The sequence below is a fragment of the Alternaria arborescens genome (genome assembly GCF_004154835.1).
Source record: "Alternaria arborescens strain FERA 675 chromosome Unknown contig_11, whole genome shotgun sequence".
NCBI classification, from domain to species: domain Eukaryota; kingdom Fungi; phylum Ascomycota; class Dothideomycetes; order Pleosporales; family Pleosporaceae; genus Alternaria; species Alternaria arborescens.
The window spans coordinates 811,611-833,765 of NW_021167866.1; the positions used below are offsets into that span (position 1 = coordinate 811,611).

Below are 22,155 nucleotides of genomic sequence, written 5' to 3' on the forward strand. Positions count from 1 at the left end.
TCGTGTGTGTATAAATAGCTTATGGATATGTAATGACGATACCAACGTCTCTTGTCAACGAGAGAACAAAGTATAATGACTTGCGTGTCGTGACGAACTGAGTGTATTGTCTGACGTTCGCGGCAATCGAGTAGAGTGACTTCTTCTCGCATGCTTGCGCCTCAATCTTTCTGCCCTGGTACTTTGCTGCTGAAGGCTATTGTCGACGGAGCCTAACCTGCCAACGTGGTCTGCTTGTGGAATGTTCATGGCTTCCAGGTACTAGGAACGCCGGCTTACGGCACAGAGATAGACCCTTGTCGATCGGAGGGTAGTCCGTTGCAGACCAGCAATCACGAGCTGCACAGCTTTCCCAGATGAATCTATACTTACCACATCTGGTACCTGAACGCCCTGATTTCCGGGTCCCGTAGACGTCAGCGCTGTCATCGAAGCGGTGACATCCTTGCTGCCGAAGTATTGGGCGACGCATGTGTTCACAAGCCCGGATGCCATTGGCCACGCGACGCTTGTTATGAGCCGCGTGTATTTCCTCGGTAGCGATATGCAGAAGTCTAACGCAGTTCCCCGCGGGTGCAAGACCTTGAGAATATAAAATGGGCCTCTGGCGCTCCCACATTGCTGGGCATCAAGGCTTGTCATTGCTTGGTCTTCTTGGTCTACTTCTTTGGGCATTGCTGCGAACACCAAGATGCAATTCGCGATAAACACCGCCCACAAGGGTGCACTGCTTGCACTTATTGCAAGCGCTGGAGCTGCGCCGACGACCACCATATCCGCTGCTGGAAATGCGGGTGCAAGCAGTGCGGATGTGTATCCTCCTGTCGGCAGTAAGTTTGGATGGAGTTGCGCAGAAAGCGGAGTGCTGATGGCTTGGTTACGTAGCCGAGGTCAACTCTCAACTCTTCCCGCCCGAGTCTGTAGTCGGCTTCCCTGGACGTGAGTCGCGTACCCTCCTGGATGTTTTGTTCCAGACTAATCTGGATCTCCATCAGCAACACCAACAGGAGCAGAGCCTAATGCCATTCAGACAGCGCCGTCATATCCCTACAATGATGGCGATGCGTCTTCGTACCCACTTATCAAGCCTCAGCCGCATGGCAGTGGTTCACAGTCGCCAAACTTTGACATCACAAAGTACTGGGGCAACTTGAGTCCCTGGTATTCTGTTCGAAGTGCAGACTATGGTCTTCCTGATGCTAGCCCTCTGATTCCTGATGGCTGCGACATCACGCAAATGCATCTCCTTTACCGTCATGGCGCTCGGTACCCAACTAGTGGTGCAGCGCCTGCGACCTTTGCCCAAAAGATTGCAAATGCTACGAAGACTGGCCTTGCTGTCTCTGGAGAGCTTTCCTTCCTAAGCGACTGGACGTACAAGCTGGGCGCAGAGCTTCTCACACCATCTGGCCGCAGCATGAACTTCCTACTGGGTATTGAGTACCGTGAGTTGTATGGTCATTTGCTCAACAACTTCACAGAAGCTGGTACTATCCCGGTCTTCCGAACACAGTCTCAAGATCGTATGGTGAAGACTGCGGAGAACTTCGCTGCCGGCTTCTTTGGCGTGCCTGAGTACATGGACGAAGTCAGCATTGAATTGCTCGTCGAGACTCAAGGTGTCAACAACTCCGGTGCACCCTATGAAATCTGTAACAACTCGAACATTGCCACACGAGGAAGCATCGGCAGCCGCGTCGCGGCACAGTTCGCGAATAACGCTTTCAATGCCACTATCACTCGTCTCCAGTCGCAGGCTAGCGGCATTAACTTTACCTCCACTGATGCCATTGCTATGCTTCAGCTTTGCTCATACGAGACACACGCTCTCGGCTACTCCGCTTTCTGCAACCTGTTTAACGAACAAGACTTCTTGAACTACGAGTACTATTTTGACCTCTCGTTCTATTACAACAACGGGCCTGGTTCACCTGTCTCGGCAGCGCAAGGCAAAGGCTTTCTTGACGAGTTTATCGCGCGCTTCACTCATCAATATCCTGGGCCCAACTCAGCATTAAATGAGACATTCGACAACTCCTCAACATACTTTCCGCTCAATCAGTCCATCTACGCAGACGCCACCCACGAAGTGGTAGTCCTTGATACGCTCACCGCTTTCAACCTGACAGCTCTGTTCAAAGGTCCACCATTAAGTCCTCAAGGCAATCAAGGCCAAAACAGTTTTGTAGCCAGCAAACTGGTACCATTCGCGACGCATTTTACTACACAAGTGCTTTCTTGCCCAGCTATGCAACCATCTAAGCAGATCCGCTTTATTGTGTACGTATCTCCCTTCCTCTTCGAGTTTGACGCGCAACTGACGGTAGTTCTCAGCAATGACGCTGTCGTACCAATCGACGAATCATACCCTGGCTGCCCGGCTAATCCCAACGGTCTCTGTTCGTTCGACAACGTAGTCGAAGTTTTGCAGAAACGCAGTGCTGAGATCGACTTTGATTATGATTGTTTTGCAAACTATACAGCCGCTCCTGGACAGGATTACAATGGCAGGGCACCAAGGTCTTAGATCACATCGGGAAGCAAAAGCAGCTCTAGAATCAGAAGGAGATGATAATGCAATATAATGCAACGAAAATTGATGAAATTGTCATTTGCGCTCCATCCTCATTGAGAATTCACTCGCTAGTCGCTACGGCGTGCAAAGCTATAGAGGGGTAACTGCGCGGCCACGCCAATTATCATGAGCTATTCTTCACGCTTTCCGTGTATGGTTTGTCCGTAACTTTGGAAGTGGTTCAGCTCTTAACCACCTGCGTTCTCCTTTTATGCAAGGCATTAGGTGCCTCCAACTAAGCTAGATATTCCCGACTTCACGCATTTGGATGTCGTGTTTCTGCAAGATTCCGGTACAGTTCTCCAGTACCTAGGTCGATACCTAAGTTAGTGCCTAGAACTCCAAACAAATCTTCGTCTGCCCCTTGCATGCCGCACAAAATAGTCATACGGATATGATAGGGTCGTTCTCTCCACTGGATGAGAGAAAGACGAGTCATAGAAGCAGATTGTTAGATATCGTGGCGGAGAATGAGGAGAAAAGTAAGGAGTAGGAAGATGAGGAACAGTTTCTGAAGGATTAGCACATGATGAGACGTGATAACGGGGTTTAAAACAAGTCATGAAGCACTCTCGCGGCTTTCGGAAATGTGATGGGATACGGAATGTTGAGATTGGGCAAGTTGCCAGCAGAGGAGGACCTATTAAGTACAGTGTGCTTTTCAGTCACTACGTATAACCCGGCTGCAGATCGCTTGTCAGCTCCAGATTGATAGCGAGTATCGAATTAATCACGACAAAGGATGTCATTTTCTCTTAATACGACGGTAAGCATGCACAGTGAGCGCAGAGAGTGTTGCACTGGTCGTTGGAGAAGCCAAAAAGCCGTTAAATACCAGTAGATATCACATACAAGGTCTTAGGTTCATCTGCGCTGTAGACGACTAGAGTGTTTCGTAGATGCTCCGCCATGGCTTGTTTACATGAATTGAAATGATAAGAAATTGGAACTAAGTACGAAAGTCAAAGTGCTGCCGTTTGCTTCTGCAAGACAGGGATATCCTCTTTCTAAATTTAGTCTATTCCTGACCTGTCTCAGTCGCGAAGTCTCCCAAGAAACTTGGCGGCGTAGTTTCAGCCACCAAGACGTTCATAGGATTATGGTTCACGATCTGCATAACTTCGTGGCGAATCAACTCATCTGTGCCTGCAAAGACCTTCTCTACCCATAATACACTCTTAACAATTAACATGATATCGTCCCACTCATGTAGCTGCATACCACTCATCAGAATTCCAAGCATGAACACAAATTGGCTTCGTTCTGCAAGGTCTTTGGTCTCGACGGCAGCAGAGTACAGCACCCAGATTAGAAAAGGCTTCAAGTCGTTCCATTCGGTCATGTTCTTCGTGAGTACAAGTAGGAGATTGCGAGATATGGCGGCTGTCCATACTGGCGATTGACCAAAATTTCTCCAGAGTGGTGCCAGAAAGAGTAATGTTCCAAGTCTACACACTTCTTCGATGACTATCTCTCTGCCATCGCCGTGATTTAGAGGCCGAATAGCCAACAGGCGGTATATGGTTGGTTCCATCCAACTACCGCTCGTGATCGCTAGCATCAGCTGCTGCTCATTGAAAGCTCGATCAAGAGAGATCAGTTGTACTACATCATCGAAGATTGTGATAAAGTCGAGCTGCATGGGTAGTGCTTGTTTCCATGCAAGCGATATAGCAATACAAGGTCGTGGAGAATTTGGTGGAGATTCGGAGTCTGCTATCCATAGTGGTGGCATGGGAACAATTGGCGAGTGGTCTTGATAGAAGTTTCCTATAAGATCTGCCCTACTCGCATGTCAGTGGGTGTTCCAGCTCAATTTTACTCCGTTCAGGCCTACCAACTGATTGTGATTCGCAAGTACTCTTTCGTGATGGCATCGTAGCCGCCACGGAGTTCCACTATTCTGACTAATGCGCTGCTGTGCTTTTGCCAGTCATCGCCAGTAAAGTTTCCCATCAGAGCCTGGGAGATGTCAGCCTCGCCACTATCATTGTAATACATATTACCCACAAAGTGGATCATGAACGATACTACGGCACCTATGATCTCGTCACTTAGGCGCTTGCTAGGATCGTTCATCATCTGGGCGGTATGACCAAGCGCTTTGTTATGATATCTTAGCGCTATGGCATCGTCTTGGGAGGGATAGTATCCGTTGCGTTTCTGGAATAAGAAATTCTGGGAATTTGACAACATGTTGTAGAAAGCAGCTGCATCGCTTAGTCCAACGGGGTACCATGAGCCACGAAGCTGACTGGGGTGATTGTTGTCCTCAGTAATGAATACTACATCAAGTCAGAAAAGAGTCTGGCCACAACGGGAAAATGTGCCTACCGTTCGCTAGCAACGCTCGATCGGAGTCATTCAGTTCAATTGGATAAGCATTGAATGGGTCAAGCTGACCGCCACCAAACCGATCAATGTCTACGCGACTTTCGAATGGATTTCGGAATTCAAGGATGATCTCGTTGCGTGCCTTCTTCGCTTTGGGTTTCCTCCTGGCTTTACCGACCTCAGTCATGGCCAAACGTCGGATGCGAAGTTGAGTTTCTTCGTTCTTTAGATCGTCCGGATGTGTGAGGTTCACAAAGTTGAAACTTGGTCTGGTGGAGCGATTCATGGCGGAGAATCGAGGGTCGCGATGGCAGTGCGTCTCCAGACGACTCTGTACTTTTATTTATATACTGGACACAAACGAGGGCGGCAACAACCTTATGTCATCGACAGTACAAATCTGGCGCCATGATAAAGACGGCACTGGGCGAGAGTGTCGTAGAGCTGAAGGTCATGCCGACGGCCTGCAGGGCAATCGCACAAGAGGGGCGTCATATCCAAGGCGGCGACAAGCGAACAGCCACTCAAAGACTGGCAACACGAAGTCGAATCCCGTCGAAGTAAATACAGAATTCAATGTCAAACAGAACGACGATGGACGTTGCAGTTCGGATCAGCGACTGATGCGCTTCCGGGGGGCGTGTGTGAATTAGTAATTGAGTTTACCTGTCAAGCTGGTGAATAAGCAACGAGAGCTGGGCAGACATGCTCGTCCGTTTGCCTTGATGCAGTTGGTATGACTAATGTTGTGACCGAGTCATCGATGAACAGCACAACCTACTTTGCGATAGGTTGCGGCAAACTACTTGTAGATATGGTGTTGCAAATTGTTTCCATGCTGTCCATGAACCTCAATGCAGCGACACCAATCCCTGCATTGTGCGCTTTGACCTTATTCAGCAGCGCCAGCAGCGCCTGGAGATCTCTAGGCGCCAACGCGTACTCCCATTTCCAATTTCACAACTGCGTCATCTCGATTTCCATTGAGTCTTACTTCCTCCATCAGATCAGGTTCACCAAGCAGTAGCGCCTTAGCAACAATTCTCCAGCTCACCACCTTGTCTTCCTTGATCTCCAATGGTTGCAATATCCATATCCTCAGCGGTATGCAACTCGCATCAAGCAGATCCACAGGGATTGCGGCTTGGAGCTCCTCAAACACAGCGCCTTCCCAATGTTCGTTGATGAGCGTGCCAGTCATAAGAGCATGACGGCCATCGATCGTGCATTGCAAGCGAACCATTAGATAGCCAATGTAATACATCGAACGAGGATCGGTTACCCACGTCAGGAAGAGTTTAGCGTCTTCTAGATCGAACGCAGTCCTTTCCACTATTCCTGCATTTGCACTCCGATGTAGTTGTTCCAAAAATTTCTGAGCTGGTACACTCAGCGCTGCGTTCGGCTGAAGATCTTGGTGTACGCCTTGGTTATAGTTGGGATGCACGATATCACGCTTGAGCTGCTCCCACAAGGCAGCGGTGAATTGAAGGCCATTTTCGATACATATGGCGATGAACCTTCGTCGGTGCTTATCGTACTCGCTGTCTGGTCGTACTTTGAGTGGGCTCACAATGACTCCGTCTGGAGTGTGCTTCAGTGGCTCCGTGGTTTTTATCATTTCGGGAAAAACCTGATTAGCAGTTTCCAATTGTGCATCTTGCTGTCTCAATCCCCAAGGCGCCCTGAGAAAGACCATATCGAGCTCGATGAACTCCGTAGAGACATGTCGGATACCCTGCACGCTTCCGAGGATGAAATTTGGAATTGTGGTATCCTGAGCAGCGATACTTGGTGATAACCACGTTGTGTTGCCGTCGAGCTTGATCGATTTGCTGTCCATCATACTGAGTGGGTATGCCTCTCCTGCAGCAAGAGCTAAGAGTGCACTGATATACAGAATCTTCTCTCTATCGGACGAACCATCGCCATTATAAGCTAAAGCAAGCCCACTAATGTTCAACATGATACTGACCTAAAGATCGGTGTACGAAGTCAGTAGTTGCCTCACGTGAGATTCTACGGAGATGTTACTGACACGGTCTCCGAAGTATTTACATCCTTTTTGTGCAACGCCATTGTGACGAGCCATGATGCTTGGCCTCGACACCTCTCCATTGCGTGTTGTCGGGTTTCTACCACTAGTAACATATCCTGTGAGAATCACACTGGTCTTTGCGTAGGTCAGGTCGAAGCCCTGCTCAGCATATAAAAACTCCATACCCATGGACAAAATAAGGCGGAGGTCTAGCCATTTTACCTTCACAGTAGAGCCATCAGGCCCATTCATGACAAAGGTCGCATTGTGGATATCGTGATGTCTCATAACACTCTCAGGTTCGTTTAGACAGAACTCATGAAAGCACCAGGCTCGGTCCCACTACACGACGTAAGGGCAAAGTCAGCGTACGTCCAAGATGCATCTCTAATATATACGTACCCATCGCGCTTTCTCCACCTTACGCCATACAGACACGTAAAGGTGTCTTACATCAGGTTCAGGTACCCAAGATCTTTTGTATTGCATTGAAATACCGGTGCAATCCTTCACAATTCGCGTTTCTGCCTCGTCCAACATTACGTCTTCCAGCAGAACCAACAATCGGATGCACGATCGGTAGATCACGTCCATGGCAGCAACCGACCTCTGTTTATCGAGACTATCCTCCTGGTTGATACAGAGCTGATCGATCCATATTCCCTCGCGAGGATGGTCCTTGTCGCTCAAAATTGCATCTACGAAGGATTTGCTACATGGCCAGCAATCGTACGGTTCACAGCCTGGATACGGATAATCTGCTGAGTGCCAGCAGTAAGAGATCGCTACATATTGACGCACATACAGGCCATTGTCGAATGATTCTCGAGCATCAGCCGGGAAGATTAGGCGAAACGGAGTATCCAAGATTGTTGTTGACGAACGTTTGGAGAACTGAGTGGCGATATCCGGGCACCATGCTGTCAGGTTTCGAAGAATCAAGTCGGCTTCCTCTGCACCCTCATCAAGCTTGGAGAGCCCGTGAGCGAAGATCTCATCCTTATTTTCTGTCGTTAGTGTCAATTGAAAGATGTGGTCGCTGATGTACTCAATGCTCGCATCCCTGGGGGGTACGGCTGGTTGCGTGTCCATGTTTGTCAGGCAGCTAGAGGTCTTGCGTGTACAAAGCTCTGTCGCTTCCTTCGCCATAGACCGTCGATGGTTGCAATGGTAGGGCAAGCCATAAAGAACACCTGAGCCTGCTGAATCCGTACCTAGAGGTGGCTGAATCTACATCAGGTGGCTGGGGAGGGGACCTTAAGTGGACCCATTTGGGGGGCTGACGCTAACACTTATGCAGAGTAGCGCGCCAAGCAATGTCCTGATAACATCGAAAATTTGCCCTGCCTCTTTTCTGTTTCCTTACGCACCATCAGACAGTTCAAACACCTATCTCATCCGCATCTTTACGTCTTGTATCGATGCGAACCGAGTTTACCTATTGGGTGATTGCGATATAGCGCTGCGGAGAAGGAACCAAGTGCTCCATTAGAGCTGGCTGCGCATTTTTTCGGTTGCGCAGGCGGTGTCATAGGAGCGGTACATGCCCCATCAACCACAATCACCATAGTTTTTCAGCAAATAGCCTTAAAAGCGAGATTTTGCAATGCTGTCTGTCCCATCGTGCTGATAACAGCATACAAGTTACGGGAGCCGCAAGTGTCCAATCGCAATTTTGCGCGTTTACAACTGCGTGTTCGTCCAGGCGCTTACATCTATCTCAACTTATGAACGTACTGCAGTTGCGTTCCGCATCCAAGTAGATGAGTTGTACATCGTGTTGTTGTCGTCTTTACGCACCTACCACGATGTCCGACCCTGACATTGAAGGGGGTTTGTTTTCGTCATCTCATATAAGTATATAGGCCAGCGGCCTATCTCTTTGGCTTTACTGCGAGATGCATCATGATTTGGCGCATAACGGTTTTAAATTCACTCGGGGACCATAGACCGGTCTTACACAAATACATGGACATAAAAAGTGTGCACAGAAAAGGATTTGGTCTCAAGACTCTTGCCTACGTATATAAACGAGCTCATGCTCCCCGTTTGTTTACTGAGTGTGTTGTAGTGGGATACCTTTGATTGAATAGAGTCTGTAACGTATAGCTTCTGCAGTAGTCACCCACACACCTGCCCTTTTGAAGGAGTACGATACATTTCATTCTTTTTATCGAATTAAACTCGAGAAGGTAGCCACCAAACCCAGTCTCAGACTCTTCAATCTCGCGTTCAAGGATATTGGAAAGATAGCTGAGGATGTTGCCCAAGAGCTCTGCGGTTAGAGCCTTGGGGTCGGAGGTTGGAGTCGGGGCTGGCATCGTGGCTAAGCGAGTGTGATTGGATTTGCACGTTGAGAAACGGACATGGCATAGCTGTCAAGTACGAGTTTGGTATCACATAACGCGACTGAAATAGTGTTTTCCTTGCAGGCTGCTTACAAGGTAAGTGACGCTCGCCTAAGTGCATCCGAATTGACAATCGTTACACGCCTTCTTCAGGCAAGCTCCACTTCTCTCCCCCTTCTTTTCAGGATGACTTGTATACAATCAACCTTGGCCATACCCGCTTGACCTTTCGTCTGCTGCTCCATATCTTTGGCCTCCCAAACATGCTCAATATCACGCATGACTCGTTTCAGGCTCGGAAAGCGCTTTACAGCATACAGCTCTTCGAATCGAATACGAACAAAATGCCTCTGAGTGCTATCAATCGCCTCGCAGCCAGCGGTGAAAAGCGGCCAGATGTGTGATGATGTAAGAGGTGAATATGCATCGACCTGTTGTAGTTGTGATAGACACTGGTTGATGTGCTCCATGCTTATCGGGTTGGGAGCACCTATATCAAGCCAGGTCCGGTACAAATATATAAAAGCGGCATGGCGGTAGGCTTCAGCTGTCGAGCTGATATCAGTATTTTCTTGGGTATCTTCCTGCTTACATGCAACGAAGTCCATAGCTAGTAATGTTTGCTGAATTCGCCGACCGGTAGTGTTCTCATCTTCCGACAAAGCCGGACATGTTGGTGATTCTGCCTTTCTCATCTTTATAGCGTGCTGTAGCTGACTGATCTGTGCAACCACCAAAAGCACATTTGCAATGCTTTCTAGCTGTTGCTCTCCTTCGACGGCGGTGAAGCCCGTTTCGTGATCCAACAATGGCTGTGAACCTCTCGAAACACTTGAGAGAATATCGTGATATGCGAAGAGACTCATGAGGAATCGGGCATTCGACGAAGCAAGCCAGCCATCTCCTTCATGTCTCGATATCATAGCTTTAGCACCGATCAGATGATTTGCAACGTGAGCTTCATCGTCATCGCCAAATAATCGTGCTGATACCTGCATCATCATAACAGTGGCTAGCGCCGGCTCAGCATCTATCTCTACCGGATCTTGAATCATCTGCTGAAGCTCGCGAATGGCGTTGCGCTGGAAACGGTAGCCTTGTAGGTGTAGCGAAGCATTATTTGAGGTTAATGCGAGGTGATTTGCGGCCATTGAAAGAATCGTTGATCTGAGCGCCGGAGACTCGTAAGCCATGGCTGTCAAGTGTCGCTGAAATGGTGTTGCAACGCCATGTCTAGGTGCTACCGATATCAACGTGGAGAGCTGCTCAACCCAGTAATTAAGGAGCCATCGATCATCTAGGGACAAGCCGTATGACAAACCAGGACTGTTCAGCGGCAATGTAGACATGCTGTTTGTCGATTCAGGCGACGAGAAGACAAACTCAGGACTGGACAGTGTCATCGGTGTTGATGCAAAGCTGATAATCGATGTCGGGCTGGGCGCTTGGATCTGATCACTGGTCTTCTTCTTCCGACCCTTCCGTGGTGGTTTTGCCAATGTGCTGACGCCGTCGTCTTGCCATTTCAGCTTGATCCCGTAGCCTTTGCAAGTTATCCTCAGTCTTGTGCAACGCCCACAAAAAGGTTTCAGCTCGTCGCACTTGTAGCCAGCTTCCCTACATGTCCAACAACCAGTCCTCGATCTCTTGTGTGTCGCCATCTGGGCGTGTCAAACATCTTCGTTGATACTCTGCTAAAGACACCTCTAAATCGCCATCGTCATCTATGGCATAGTGTGTCGCGGGAGAGGGTGATGTATGGGAATCGGAAGTTGTTCCGTAAATTGTCGAGGATCGAGAGTAAAGGATGGCAAACTGCACACTAACGTTAGCTCCCGCTCTAGTTCTCCTGGGCCGAGGCCTTAGAAGATATTGTTACCAACGCGAACACCAACAATTGTCCTTCCGAAACTTCATATCATAAAAGACCTCGGAATGCCAAACATGAGGTTGTGATGGCAAGTCTACTAATCAATACTATGCTTCATCCAGGAACTCTATCTCCCCCTCCTCAAAAGCCCGCACCCATCTGAACACACCCTCTTTTGGATCCATCACACACACGAAATGTGTAACCTCATTGCAAACGGGGTATTGCATCAACCACTCGGTTAGCTTCTCCGGGCTAACGCCTTTCGCTGCAGTCTGTCCTCGCCTCGTTTTACGATTTTGCTCCTGGCTCCAATCCAGCCACTTCTGCTTCAGACACTGTTTCCGCGCAATGCTTTCGTCAAGCACTTCTTGCATACCCGCATTAAGGAAGTTGTGATTTCGACCCTGATTATGAACGGCATGATTCTGAATGGCTTGTGGGTTGTCTGTAGCCTCCAACGACGCATCGTGATTGGTGGTGCTGATGAATGTCGAAGAGCGTAAAGTTCTCGCACTTTCAAAGTCTTTCTCTAGAACCACTGTTTCTGCCCCCGTGCAGAATATCAGGTATGCTACTGACGTATGCATGTGAGGGATGATGTTGAATAGTTCGGGTGCATCGTATGGTGAAATAGTTGTCGATGTCAGTGTTTCCTCTTCCTGGGCAGACCTTTTAGAAAGCCTTTGTCGTCTTCGAGGTGCGCCTAGTCTAGGTAGGAGACAATCGCGTAACAGGTTGGAGATACTCGGCTTCCGTCCCAGAAGCACCATTAGAGTATTCCAGTAATATCTGATGTTTGGCCCCGACAGTCCGTGGGTATTGTGGTAGGGCCGGAAGTTGAGTGACATGCTCAGTCCATTCCTTACGCCTGTAAGTACACCCACAAACCCCACATAGCCCACAGTCCTTGCTATCACGTCGCCACCTGTTCTGCTAACGTATTCAAACTGTACGATGACCTGCCGCAAAAGAGGCATGGACCAATCCAACGTTCGGAAATGCATCATCGTTGGCTCGACTCTAGGCTCCTTGACCATGACGCCACCGCTTGTGCAGCCCATAAGAAGGTCCAGGAAGACGTTGTAAGCGACGAGTAAATACATGGGAATCACACATGCCTGACTGATTCCTCTGAGCTCCTCGGTCTGTTCATCGCTACGAAGACGACGCAAGAGCATACGGCCTAGGAGATGGAAGAACCCAATAGGAAGCTTCAAATGCTCTACTGCTTCATCGTAGAGAACTGGCATCTGACGTAGAGCATGGGCGTAGTCAGTGGCGACTAACACATAGCGCTCACGTGGTGGCAGTGAGAGATCGATGGTGTAGATTGGAGGTGTGCAGTTTACTAAACTTTCTGTATGTTCAGACATGAGGAGGCGAGTTTGACTTGCAGAGGGGTTTGAAGCAAGAGCATAAGATTCAGGTTTGATGCGCGATGTGCGCTGTCTTAACTGAGGAGGCATGATGTGGTTGGGGACAGTGGGTGGTCGCGATCATAGAAGGAAGCCACGTCTGTTATCGAGCGGTTGATCAAAGAGCTATGACTCCAAAGTAGCAACAGTTACCTACACGACGCTTTTGGATTGTTGTCAGATCGCTCTGGCAGACAAATAGGCGCTGATGCCTAATGCTACCAGTCGTTGGAAAGTGGGGAAACGCACATCGTGCCTGGGCAAATACACATTATTTGGCATGCCAGACTACATCAGCCTCAAGTCGATAGACCTAAAGTGAGAGGAGTGTTTAACGATGGTCGGTATACGAGTGCGTGTGGATGCAAACAAACAAGTCAAACGCGAAGGCGGACAAGGAAGCTACCCCAGCTTTCCAGCTCGCGATATCCGCACCTCGGCTTCCCCGCGGACGTCCTTAGCCGGCCGCCGCAACAACCAACTATGTCGACGTCGAGCATGTGTACCACCAGATTCGCGTCAATCTTGTTTGACTCGCATCACTTCAATCGTCCCAAGTAGCACGTCGTACCCAACAGCGACTTCACCATGACAACAGCACACCAACCGCCCCCGCTGGCGGACATCCGCGTCCTCGAATTCGCAGGACTCGCTCCAGGTAATCCCAAGCTTGTTTGCTCAGATAAAGCTTCAAGGGTAGCATCTAACAGCATTCAGGGCCCTTCGCCGGCATGCTCCTCGCAGACTATGGCGCAACAGTCCTCCGCCTCGACCGCGCACCTGCAACCCCGTCCACCGACCAACTAACGCGCCGCAAAACTTCGATATGCGTAAACCTCAAGTCTCCTGCGGGCCTCGCGCTAATCAAGAAGATCGTCGCGAATGTCGACGTTGTAATCGACCCCTTCCGACCCGGCGTGTTGGAGAAGGCCGGTCTCGACCCCGACAAAGTGCTGTTGAAGTTGAATAAGCGCTTAATCGTGGCGCGCATGACCGGCTTCCGTCGAGACGGGAAATACAGTCAAATGGCTGGGCACGACATCAACTACATCGCTGTTTCGGGCGTGTTGAGTATGTTTGGGCGCAAAGGGGAGAGGCCGTATGCACCAGGCAATGTAGTTGGAGATTTTGCGGGAGGCGGCGCCATGTGTTTCATGGGTATAGTGCTGGCACTGCTGGCGAGGGAAAGGAGCGGATTTGGACAAATCGTCGAGGCAAATATGGTGGATGGGAGTGCCATATTGGCGACTATGCCACGATTAGGACTAAAAACGGAGGTCTGGAAAAGGGAGAGGGGAACAAATATGCTCGATGGTGGAGCGCCGTTTTACGATACATACGAGACCAAGGACGGGAAGTACATGGCAGTAGGCGCGATCGAACCACAGTTCTACGCCGCGTTGCTCAAGGGTATGGGCCTTGAGCCGTCGGATCTCCCTGGGAATAGGGATGACAAGGCAGATTGGCCAAAGCTCAAAGACTTCTTCACATTAGAATTCAAGAAGAAGACGCGCGAGGAGTGGGAGGCTATATTTGACGGTACCGATGCATGCTGCACTCCTGTGCTTACACAAGGTGAGCTCGAGACCCAAGGTTTCGATCAACGGCCGGCTGTAACCTTGAAGTCTACCCCTGGGTATGCGATCAAGGACGGTGATGATGGACGATCGGCTGCAGAGGGTCAGGGTATAGGATTGGACGGCAGTGGGTGGAGCGAGAAGGGCTTGAGGCCTGGCCATGGGGGTGAAGATACGTTAAGTACATGGATGGGATGGACAAAGGGGAGGCATTATATCGAAGATCAAGGAGGATTGGTCTGGAAAGATTCTGCAAGGTTATAGCCGTGCTAAACACTTTCTTCCTAATAATCTGCTCACTCTATTGCTTCTCAAGTTGGTACAGGGCCAAAACAGGCTTCATGTCTTCAGTATACACATGTATTCATACAAGCCAAAGCATGTCGTCTCACTGCTCTACGCTCTCGCCTTCCTCGCCTTGGGCTTGCTAGTCTTCTTGCCCGCATTCCTGAGTCTCTTCCTCTCCATGTTAGCCTTGATCCTTGTACTCCTCTTCCGCCACGCTGTCCATCGGTCGCCAGGCACAAACTCCTTGACCTGTACACCCGCTCTCTCTGCCGCACGTCCAATCTGCCAGTTGGCCTCGCGGTATGCGTATCCCTTGCCCTTGGTTAAGGTCAATCCCTTCCTTGTCGCTTCGCGCGGGGTATCGCGGACGCTGCTTGGGCTGCCTGTGCCGTCGCCAACTTGTAGATCGGTTACAACGACTGCATCAGCAGAGGGGTTTGTGGGTGATGTGATGGGAACAGCGAGCATGTTTAGTCGTCTCCGCCTTGCCGCGTTTGGTGGATATGGAAGGGTGTGGTCTTTCTCAAGGGCGACACCAATGTACTGTCTCTTTGGGTGTTTCCTTGGGTCACGGTAGTACCGGACATAACCAGACTCTGTAGCAAAGATGCAGTGATCGCGACCGAATTTGCAGTTCTCGCCGGGAAACCACGCTGTGCCTCGTTGGCGGAAGATGATGTTTCCTGGGATAACATACTCTCCTGCATTGCAGTTAGCCATGCCTGTCTGACAAAACGCCTAGTTGACGAGTCACACCTCCACTCTTCTTGGCTCCTAACCGTTTTCCAGGCCCATCTTTTGCTCCGTTGGCTCGTCCTTGGGCCTGATGCGCTGAATGTCTTACGAAGGAGAGGACCGGGGTAGGGGCCGAGGTGCCATTGGCTACGCGGAGGGCATCGAGAACACGGGTAGATGGGGCGATGAACGTCGTCGATGTCGCTAACGATGCGCGGACAGGCGCAAATATTCGTGGGAGCAGCATGGCCGCTCTGGTGCTGAAGAGGCGTGCATCTCAGTCCATTGCGACTTTTCGAGATGCTCGGTGGCCTGTGCGTTCTCCGCACGCCGCCCAAAAGCCACACGGTAGGAACACCATCATGCATCCCACATAGAGCACAGTGATTACGACATATATATTTTGCCTGCATCATCGCATAGGTGACTACACTATGAGCAAGCTCAAGACAGGAACATAACAAGCTAGCACCCAAAACACCTTGCATACCATGGTAGAATGCCAAATCCGGAGAACACACAAGTCTAGCAGCAAGACCGTCCCAGATATGCGCCCATCTACTGCACTTGATTCACAATCTCTTGCGCCTTGGACAAGCTCTCCACCATCTGCTGGCAGTCCTTCCGCCTCTTGACAGTGTACTCTGACTCCTTCAGTAGCTCGTCGAGCTCGTCTGTCTTGTACATGTTGGTGAGAAGCTCGCCTTGCATGTTCTCCTTGGTCCACTGGACAAGGTTCAGCATAATGGCCTTGGGTACCATATCGATCATTGTTCGACGGACAATGTTGAAATATGAGGTGATCAGTAGTTCTGAATATCGTTAGTCATGTACAAAATCGTCACCAGGGGAAGCTTACTGATAACTTCAACTTCTTGCGACTCCTTCTCGGAAAGGGTGCCTGAAGCCTTCAGTGTAGGGGGCGGAGGCTCCATAGCTGCCATCTTCTTCTTGTTCTTGCTAGCGAAGAATGAGCCAAAAAAGCCACCGCCCTCATTAGGATCGAGCGATGGAGATATCGACCGCGGCGGGACACTAGGTGGGAGTGGCTTTCCAGTCTTAGGGTCTACTTGCTGAGGCCTACTGCTATTGTGTCGCTCGTGTACAATCGCCATAGCACGCGAACCGTTGATGAAGTCAGGGTGACCAGTGTTGATGTAGACCGACTCCATAGCGACAAGATCCTTTACGAGCTTGTTGGTGGGCTCCATGGCCTTCTTAAAGAAGCTAACAACGACCTGGTGCAGCTTCTCTTTCAATCCTGGGTATCTGCGGAAAGCGTTTTTGTTGAGTAGTTGGCTGAGAATCCTTATCAACTCATCATAGACGAGACTGACACACTTCAAGCTAGGTTCTTCTAGTCGCTTGATTTGCTGCTTCACAATGAGTTCGAAAGCAGTAGTACCAACGAACAGCGCGGGGGATGAACCAGACGAGTTGTAGAGAACGGTCCGGATGTCCATGTCTTTGACCTGATCGAAGGGATCAACGGCCTTTACACCGTTGGCGTACAATTCGTGGTAGACGAAAGAGATACGGGCTCCACCTGAAAGTTCAACTGCGGAAAGCTCTTGGTTGTTGCCCTCTAGCACTCCCCGGTATTCATTGGTGAATTCTGTAATCATGTTTAGGACAATGTTGGAGCTGTTGCCGAGCATGGAGTTGCCCAGCGAAGAAAGTTCTGCCTGATACTTTTGTAGCGACGAAGCGATGCGAGCTTTGATATCGGGGAGAGTCTGTTTGATATGCATCATAAGGATCTGTAGCTGTTAGCTGTTGACTACTCAAATACACAAGAGCCTGAACCTACCAAATTCAGCTTCCGCGCCAAGTAAGGTGTACCGCAGTATGCTGCCTTGTTGCGGTATGCCTTGTGGTTCTCGAAATATTGCCTCTCGTGCTCGAGCGCGTATGAGATGGCCTTTTTGTTCTCGATGTCCCTCTGTCCTCGGTTGACAACTGGGACGTAGCCCAACCGCAATGGGATAATGCGACCGGCGAGAATGTCTACGACGTCGGTTCCTTCGTCCATCAGATCTACCTTGGTCAAAACACCAATGGTTCGTTGTCCCTCAGGGTCTACTTCACGAGCCAGCTTCAGACCGTCAGAGTTGGCCAAATCGGTGTTCGCAGCGGTAACAGCGAGAATGATGGCATTGGGCTTGCTGATCTGCTTGAGAACCATCTCTCGGATCTGACGTTCGATATCTCTTGGCTGATCTCCAACAGGCACCTTTGTTAGACCGGGCAAGTCAACCAGCGTGAGCGTGAGGACGTTTGGCGAGTATATCCTCAAGTTGATGGGTGCGGGCGAGATACCAGCATTTCGACCAGTCTTGGACTCCGTCTCCCTTACAATCTCGTCCCGTATCTTGCTGAAGTCGTGGAACTTCTGGCCAGGAATGTGCAGGAACTCGCCCCACTCGTCGGAATTGTTCTCCTGGTCTGTTGTCTTTGCTCCTTCGGTAGTGCCGTTCGGTTGCGAGGATGCGCGGTTGATGAGCTGGAGAATGAGTGGTCTTCGAGTAACGATACCAGTTCCTCGGGGCAGACTGTAGAGCTACCGTCAGTATATTCCGCTCATGCCTTGATGCAGTTGTGAACACTCACAAGTCTCTTCCAACAATGTTCTCAAGCACTGAACTCTTTCCGCTGGACTGCGATCCTACGACAGCAATCTGAGGCAAGTCTATGGGATTTTGGACCTAACTTAGGCATCAGTACGGGTGTTTGGACTTGGGTTGCAGACAGTTGCGCGCGAGTGGGCGGAAGGGAGCGACATACTCCGACTGTAGTGAAGACATCCTGGAGCTTGTTTACGAGAGTGATCAGCCCGGGGTCGTTCACGTTGATGCTGGACACCTGTTATCTTTCCGCAATGCGAGGGGCTGTTCCAGACATGTGCGTACGCATTTGGGTTTGTCGCCATGGTCGGCGAAGCGTGAGTGGAGGTTGTTTGAATACGCTCAGTGTTCGCGGATAACCGTGTATACGGGTGTAGGTGGTATCAAAGTTGTTGGAGGCGAAAGTGTCTGAGATCTGGGGTTGTTGCTTGCGGGTTGCGTAGCTGCTGCAAGTGCCAACGTCGGAGAGAGCCCAAGCTTCGATACGCCACACGACTCAGCCCCACGAAATGCGACTTTGGCATTTTCTCGACATGCGTACGTCACCAAACTGTCAGATGCATCACATGGGGGATGCGCTCAATCACTCCGATACACCACTCTTATTCACATGGAGCTATCTCGACACTCCCAGCACAACGATGTCGGGACAAGCGCACATGATGCGCATTGTGGTCACAAGACGCGAAACAGCGTCGTCAGCGGTTCAGGCAGCAGTATTGGTATCTTGGTACAATTCGCATTCTATAATCATGGAGATATACTAGACAGACGCGCTATAGGAAAATCACCTTCAAGCACACACATTTACTCGTCGACAACCGATGCAAACTTGTCGGTCATCTTCTGTAGAAGTTCTTCGTACTGTTTGAACATTAGCATTTATACGATAATAACAGTTGACTGAACTTACCTTCTTGGTGACCTTCTCCTGGCCGTCGCTGGGCAGCTCGAACTTCATCGAACGGAGCTGGCTCTGGATCTCCGAGGTCGCGTCGCGGACCTTGGGCCATGCATGCCCTTGGGAGACAGCCTTCTGAGCCTCGTCGTGGAATGCCATCATGTTCTTCATCATCCATTCAGTCTTCCACAGCGGACAGAACTGGTCGTAGTCTGAGTAACCGTTTTGTTGCAAGAAGTCCTCCTTGAGTAGTGTAGCAACGTCAAGCGTAATCTTGTCACCGTCACCCAGAGCTGATTTACCGACCAGTTGCACAACTTGGTCGAGGTCGTCTGAAGTGGTCAGAAGCTCCTTGATGCGATCGCGCAGACGGGGGAACTCGGGGTTGTTCTTGGCGTAGTACTTGTCGAGCGGGGTTGTGTACTTGCTGTAACTGATCGATGTGTTGACGGACGGGAAATGCTTTCGCTGAGCAAGCTTCTTGTCGAGACCCCAGAAGACCTGCACAATGTTGAGGGTACTAGTAGTGACGGGATCCGAGAAGTCACCACCTGGAGGGCTGACAGCACCGACAATAGACACACTGCCGAAGCGCTCAGGGCTACCCAGAGCCTGGACGCGACCAGCACGCTCGTAGAAAGACGCAAGCTTAGCACCAAGGTAAGCAGGGAAACCTTGGTCAGCAGGCATCTCTCCGAGACGTCCGGAAATCTCACGAAGAGCCTCAGCCCATCGCGACGACGAGTCAGCCATCATAGCTACGTCCTTACCCTGGTCGCGGAAGTACCTAAAGATTGGAGCACGAAGTCAGTGCCTGTTTCACATGCAGTTCGTACAGGAAATATTACGTACTCGGCGACTGTGATACCAGTGTAGATGGAGGCTTCACGGGCAGCTACAGGCATGTTGGAGGTGTTGGCGATGAGTGTTGTTCGCTTCATGATAGGCTCCTTCTTGCCGTTGACATCGATGGTGAGTTCTGGGAAGTCCATCAGGACTTCAGCCATCTCGTTTCCTCGCTCACCGCATCCAACGTAAACGATAATGTCACTGTTGGAGAACTTGGACAGAGACTGGGAAATGACAGTCTTGCCGCATCCAAAAGCGCCTGGGATGCACACGGTACCACCTTGGACACTGGGGAACAAAGAGTCGAGGACACGTTGACCGACAATGAGTGGCTGGTCGGACGACAACTTCTCGTTGGAAGGACGGGGCACCCGTACGGGCCACTTGTGCATCATGCTGTACTCGGTCTTGGTGCCGTTGAAGTCAAGCTCCAGGATCTTCTCGTCAACGGTGTAGCTACCCTTCTCGGCGATGCGGGTGATGGTACCCTTGGCACGGGGAGGCAGCAGGACCCTATGTTCGCTGAGGAGACTGTTCTCGAAGACAGTACCAAAGACGTCACCACCAGTAATGTGGTCTCCAACCTTTAGTGAACCGGGTGTAAACTCCCACTTCTTCTTGCGGTCGAGAGCAGGCAAGTTGATGCCGCGGGGAATGTAAATGCTGTTCGCGTCGTCGGCAATACCCTTGAGAGGACGCTGGATACCATCGTAGATGGTTTCCATAAGACCGGGACCAAGCTCGACAGACAATGGTTGTCCGGTCCTGTATACGGGGTCGCCTACAGTTACACCAGCTATGCGATATTAGCCACGTCCTGTCGCGTGTATGTGTGTATGGTGTGCGTACCAGTCTCTTCGTAGACCTGGATGGTGGCCTTGTCGGCTTCGATTCGAATGACCTCACCAACGAGGTTGTCGTGACCAACACGAACCTAGACGAGTCAGCATTCTCCCATCTCAGCGCATTTCAATCAACATACAAGCTCGTACATGGCACATCCGATCATGTTCTCGGCAATGATGACAGGGCTGGGTGGATCAGTATGCGACTCGAGCACTGTACAGCAGTGACGTACCCAGAAATGGAGTAGATGGCGCCTACACAGAGTTAGCGATGTCTTCAAACAGACTTTGCACATTTGTGTAGAGTGCTCGAGCTTACCATGCTCCTCGCCCTCCGACTTCTGCTCCTGCTTCTTCTGTTGCTTCTGCGCCCACGAATTAGCTGCATGCGCCACATGCCCCTCGATAGCTGATGCTGCTTACAGGAGGCATCTTGTCTACCGGTGTGTCTTTCTCGTCGTCACTGGCTTCTTGTAGGGTGATATGAGGTGGCGGCGGCTGGGTGGGAAGCTCGCCTCGTGGTGATATCAGCGGGCTCGCGGGAAGCGGTATTCGGTGTGGCTCAACGTCGTCGGGGCCGGCGGCGGGGTGAGCTCCAGATATCGAGATCTGGTCAATGTTCTTCTTCTGAACAAGATCGTACAAAGATGGCCGTGTTCGCAAACGAGGACGCAGACCGAGTTGCATTCAATCGTTGTTGGATGCAGGTTGAGGTTGAGCACGGCCGACAAGCTAAGCTGCCGCGCTAGCGCCTGGTGGGGGCATTCCTTGTCATCTGCCTGCGAGCTCTCCAGAGTCGTGGAGAAATATGACATTCATCGTGTACTTAGACACTGCAATGCCCCAAGGCACGTAACTGACCTATCTTCTCTTGTCATGATAGCATATTGGTAGCGCAACAATGTATCAAGCTGCAATGTTGACATACGTCATAGCAGAAGCTACATCCCGTCTTCGGTAAGCTACATTGTGTTTCGCTTGTTACTCCCCAGCCTCTCCATCTCTTTGGCCGTGGCAACCCGCGGAGGGAACCCATCCGTCGCAACCAGAGTGTCTCGCCGCCTGTTACCTCGGCAGTTTTGCATGTCATCATCTGTGCCTCTGCGAAGCACATGTAGCCCAGTCCAGGTTCTGCAAGTCTTTGCATCTTTTGCAGCTGAAGGACTGCTCCGAGATGAAAGCCGGAAGGAAGCGCGTGAAGAGCAGTGATGCACGAATAACTGCGACATTGACTTCGATTTCTGAAAGGATCATGGCGTAGCGAGGTTGGTCGCCAGATGGTAGAGGATAGTCTGGGCAAGTATAAGCTGCAAACGATCAGCGTACGGAGCGTGACGAGCATCACTTATCTTCAGCATAGCGGAAAGATAGGGCGATTCGAAACTTCCTCGCCTGAAACCATCGCCATTGATGCTGAACTCTACATTTCTGTCAGCCTCCCACCATCTAGGAAGATTCGAGTGAGCATCTTGCTTCCGGCGACCAACACCGTGAAGCCGATAGACAACATCTACGACGATTAGATCTAGGCAATGGCGGTGAAGGTCACAATAGGAACCAGGTTCTCGTGGCGTATGCTCGCAGTTGCTTTGAATTTCAGGATGAACCAACTTGGAGATTGGTCATGCATGTTGAAGATAAGGAGACGTGTGTTCAAGTGAAACTTGAAGTGAGCGCATTCGAGCGTTGGCACAATAGCCAGGCAGTGCAGCAGTTGTGGTCTCAACAAGGGTCCTAATCAGCTAGTCGCCTT

At 50.5% G+C, this 22,155-nt stretch overlaps 9 protein-coding genes across 9 annotated transcripts; 2 read left to right on the top strand and 7 right to left on the bottom strand.

The window, feature by feature from the left end:
* Positions 1–691: 691 nt before the first annotated feature.
* AA0111_g5735 (hypothetical protein) lies at positions 692–2,527 on the top strand (the record flags this gene model as incomplete). Its single annotated transcript, XM_028651880.1, has 4 exons — positions 692–830; positions 886–939; positions 996–2,280; positions 2,335–2,527. The coding sequence occupies 4 exons, from the start codon at positions 692–694 to the stop codon at positions 2,525–2,527; spliced, it is 1,671 nt and encodes a 556-aa protein (XP_028506740.1).
* Positions 2,528–3,593: 1,066 nt separating this feature from the next.
* Positions 3,594–5,195, bottom strand: AA0111_g5736 (hypothetical protein; the record flags this gene model as incomplete). The annotated part of the gene is made up of 4 exons (XM_028651881.1): positions 3,594–4,359; positions 4,413–4,537; positions 4,586–4,860; positions 4,910–5,195. The coding sequence occupies 4 exons, from the start codon at positions 5,193–5,195 to the stop codon at positions 3,594–3,596; spliced, it is 1,452 nt and encodes a 483-aa protein (XP_028506739.1).
* A 639-nt stretch (positions 5,196–5,834) lies between these two features.
* On the bottom strand, positions 5,835–8,039 carry AA0111_g5737 (hypothetical protein; the record flags this gene model as incomplete). Its single annotated transcript, XM_028651882.1, has 3 exons — positions 5,835–6,884; positions 6,948–7,289; positions 7,350–8,039. 3 exons carry the CDS (start codon positions 8,037–8,039, stop codon positions 5,835–5,837), a joined length of 2,082 nt encoding a protein of 693 aa, XP_028506738.1.
* A 1,405-nt stretch (positions 8,040–9,444) lies between these two features.
* Positions 9,445–10,956, bottom strand: AA0111_g5738 (hypothetical protein; the record flags this gene model as incomplete). The annotated part of the gene is made up of 1 exon (XM_028651883.1): positions 9,445–10,956. One exon carries the CDS (start codon positions 10,954–10,956, stop codon positions 9,445–9,447), a length of 1,512 nt encoding a protein of 503 aa, XP_028506747.1.
* Positions 10,957–11,272: 316 nt separating this feature from the next.
* On the bottom strand, positions 11,273–12,634 carry AA0111_g5739 (hypothetical protein; the record flags this gene model as incomplete). The annotated part of the gene is made up of 1 exon (XM_028651884.1): positions 11,273–12,634. The coding sequence occupies one exon, from the start codon at positions 12,632–12,634 to the stop codon at positions 11,273–11,275; it is 1,362 nt and encodes a 453-aa protein (XP_028506746.1).
* Positions 12,635–13,171: 537 nt separating this feature from the next.
* On the top strand, positions 13,172–14,424 carry AA0111_g5740 (Isopenicillin N epimerase component 2; the record flags this gene model as incomplete). The annotated part of the gene is made up of 2 exons (XM_028651886.1): positions 13,172–13,241; positions 13,301–14,424. The coding sequence occupies 2 exons, from the start codon at positions 13,172–13,174 to the stop codon at positions 14,422–14,424; spliced, it is 1,194 nt and encodes a 397-aa protein (XP_028506831.1).
* A 132-nt stretch (positions 14,425–14,556) lies between these two features.
* Positions 14,557–15,430, bottom strand: AA0111_g5741 (hypothetical protein; the record flags this gene model as incomplete). The annotated part of the gene is made up of 2 exons (XM_028651887.1): positions 14,557–15,149; positions 15,205–15,430. 2 exons carry the CDS (start codon positions 15,428–15,430, stop codon positions 14,557–14,559), a joined length of 819 nt encoding a protein of 272 aa, XP_028506832.1.
* Positions 15,431–15,741: 311 nt separating this feature from the next.
* On the bottom strand, positions 15,742–18,112 carry AA0111_g5742 (Vacuolar protein sorting-associated protein 1; the record flags this gene model as incomplete). The annotated part of the gene is made up of 6 exons (XM_028651888.1): positions 15,742–15,995; positions 16,043–16,943; positions 16,994–17,735; positions 17,794–17,888; positions 17,968–18,037; positions 18,093–18,112. The coding sequence occupies 6 exons, from the start codon at positions 18,110–18,112 to the stop codon at positions 15,742–15,744; spliced, it is 2,082 nt and encodes a 693-aa protein (XP_028506672.1).
* A 502-nt stretch (positions 18,113–18,614) lies between these two features.
* On the bottom strand, positions 18,615–21,089 carry AA0111_g5743 (V-type proton ATPase catalytic subunit A; the record flags this gene model as incomplete). The annotated part of the gene is made up of 8 exons (XM_028651889.1): positions 18,615–18,671; positions 18,721–19,495; positions 19,561–20,353; positions 20,407–20,491; positions 20,540–20,588; positions 20,636–20,657; positions 20,722–20,767; positions 20,826–21,089. The coding sequence occupies 8 exons, from the start codon at positions 21,087–21,089 to the stop codon at positions 18,615–18,617; spliced, it is 2,091 nt and encodes a 696-aa protein (XP_028506830.1).
* Between the last annotated feature and the right edge of the window lie 1,066 nt (positions 21,090–22,155).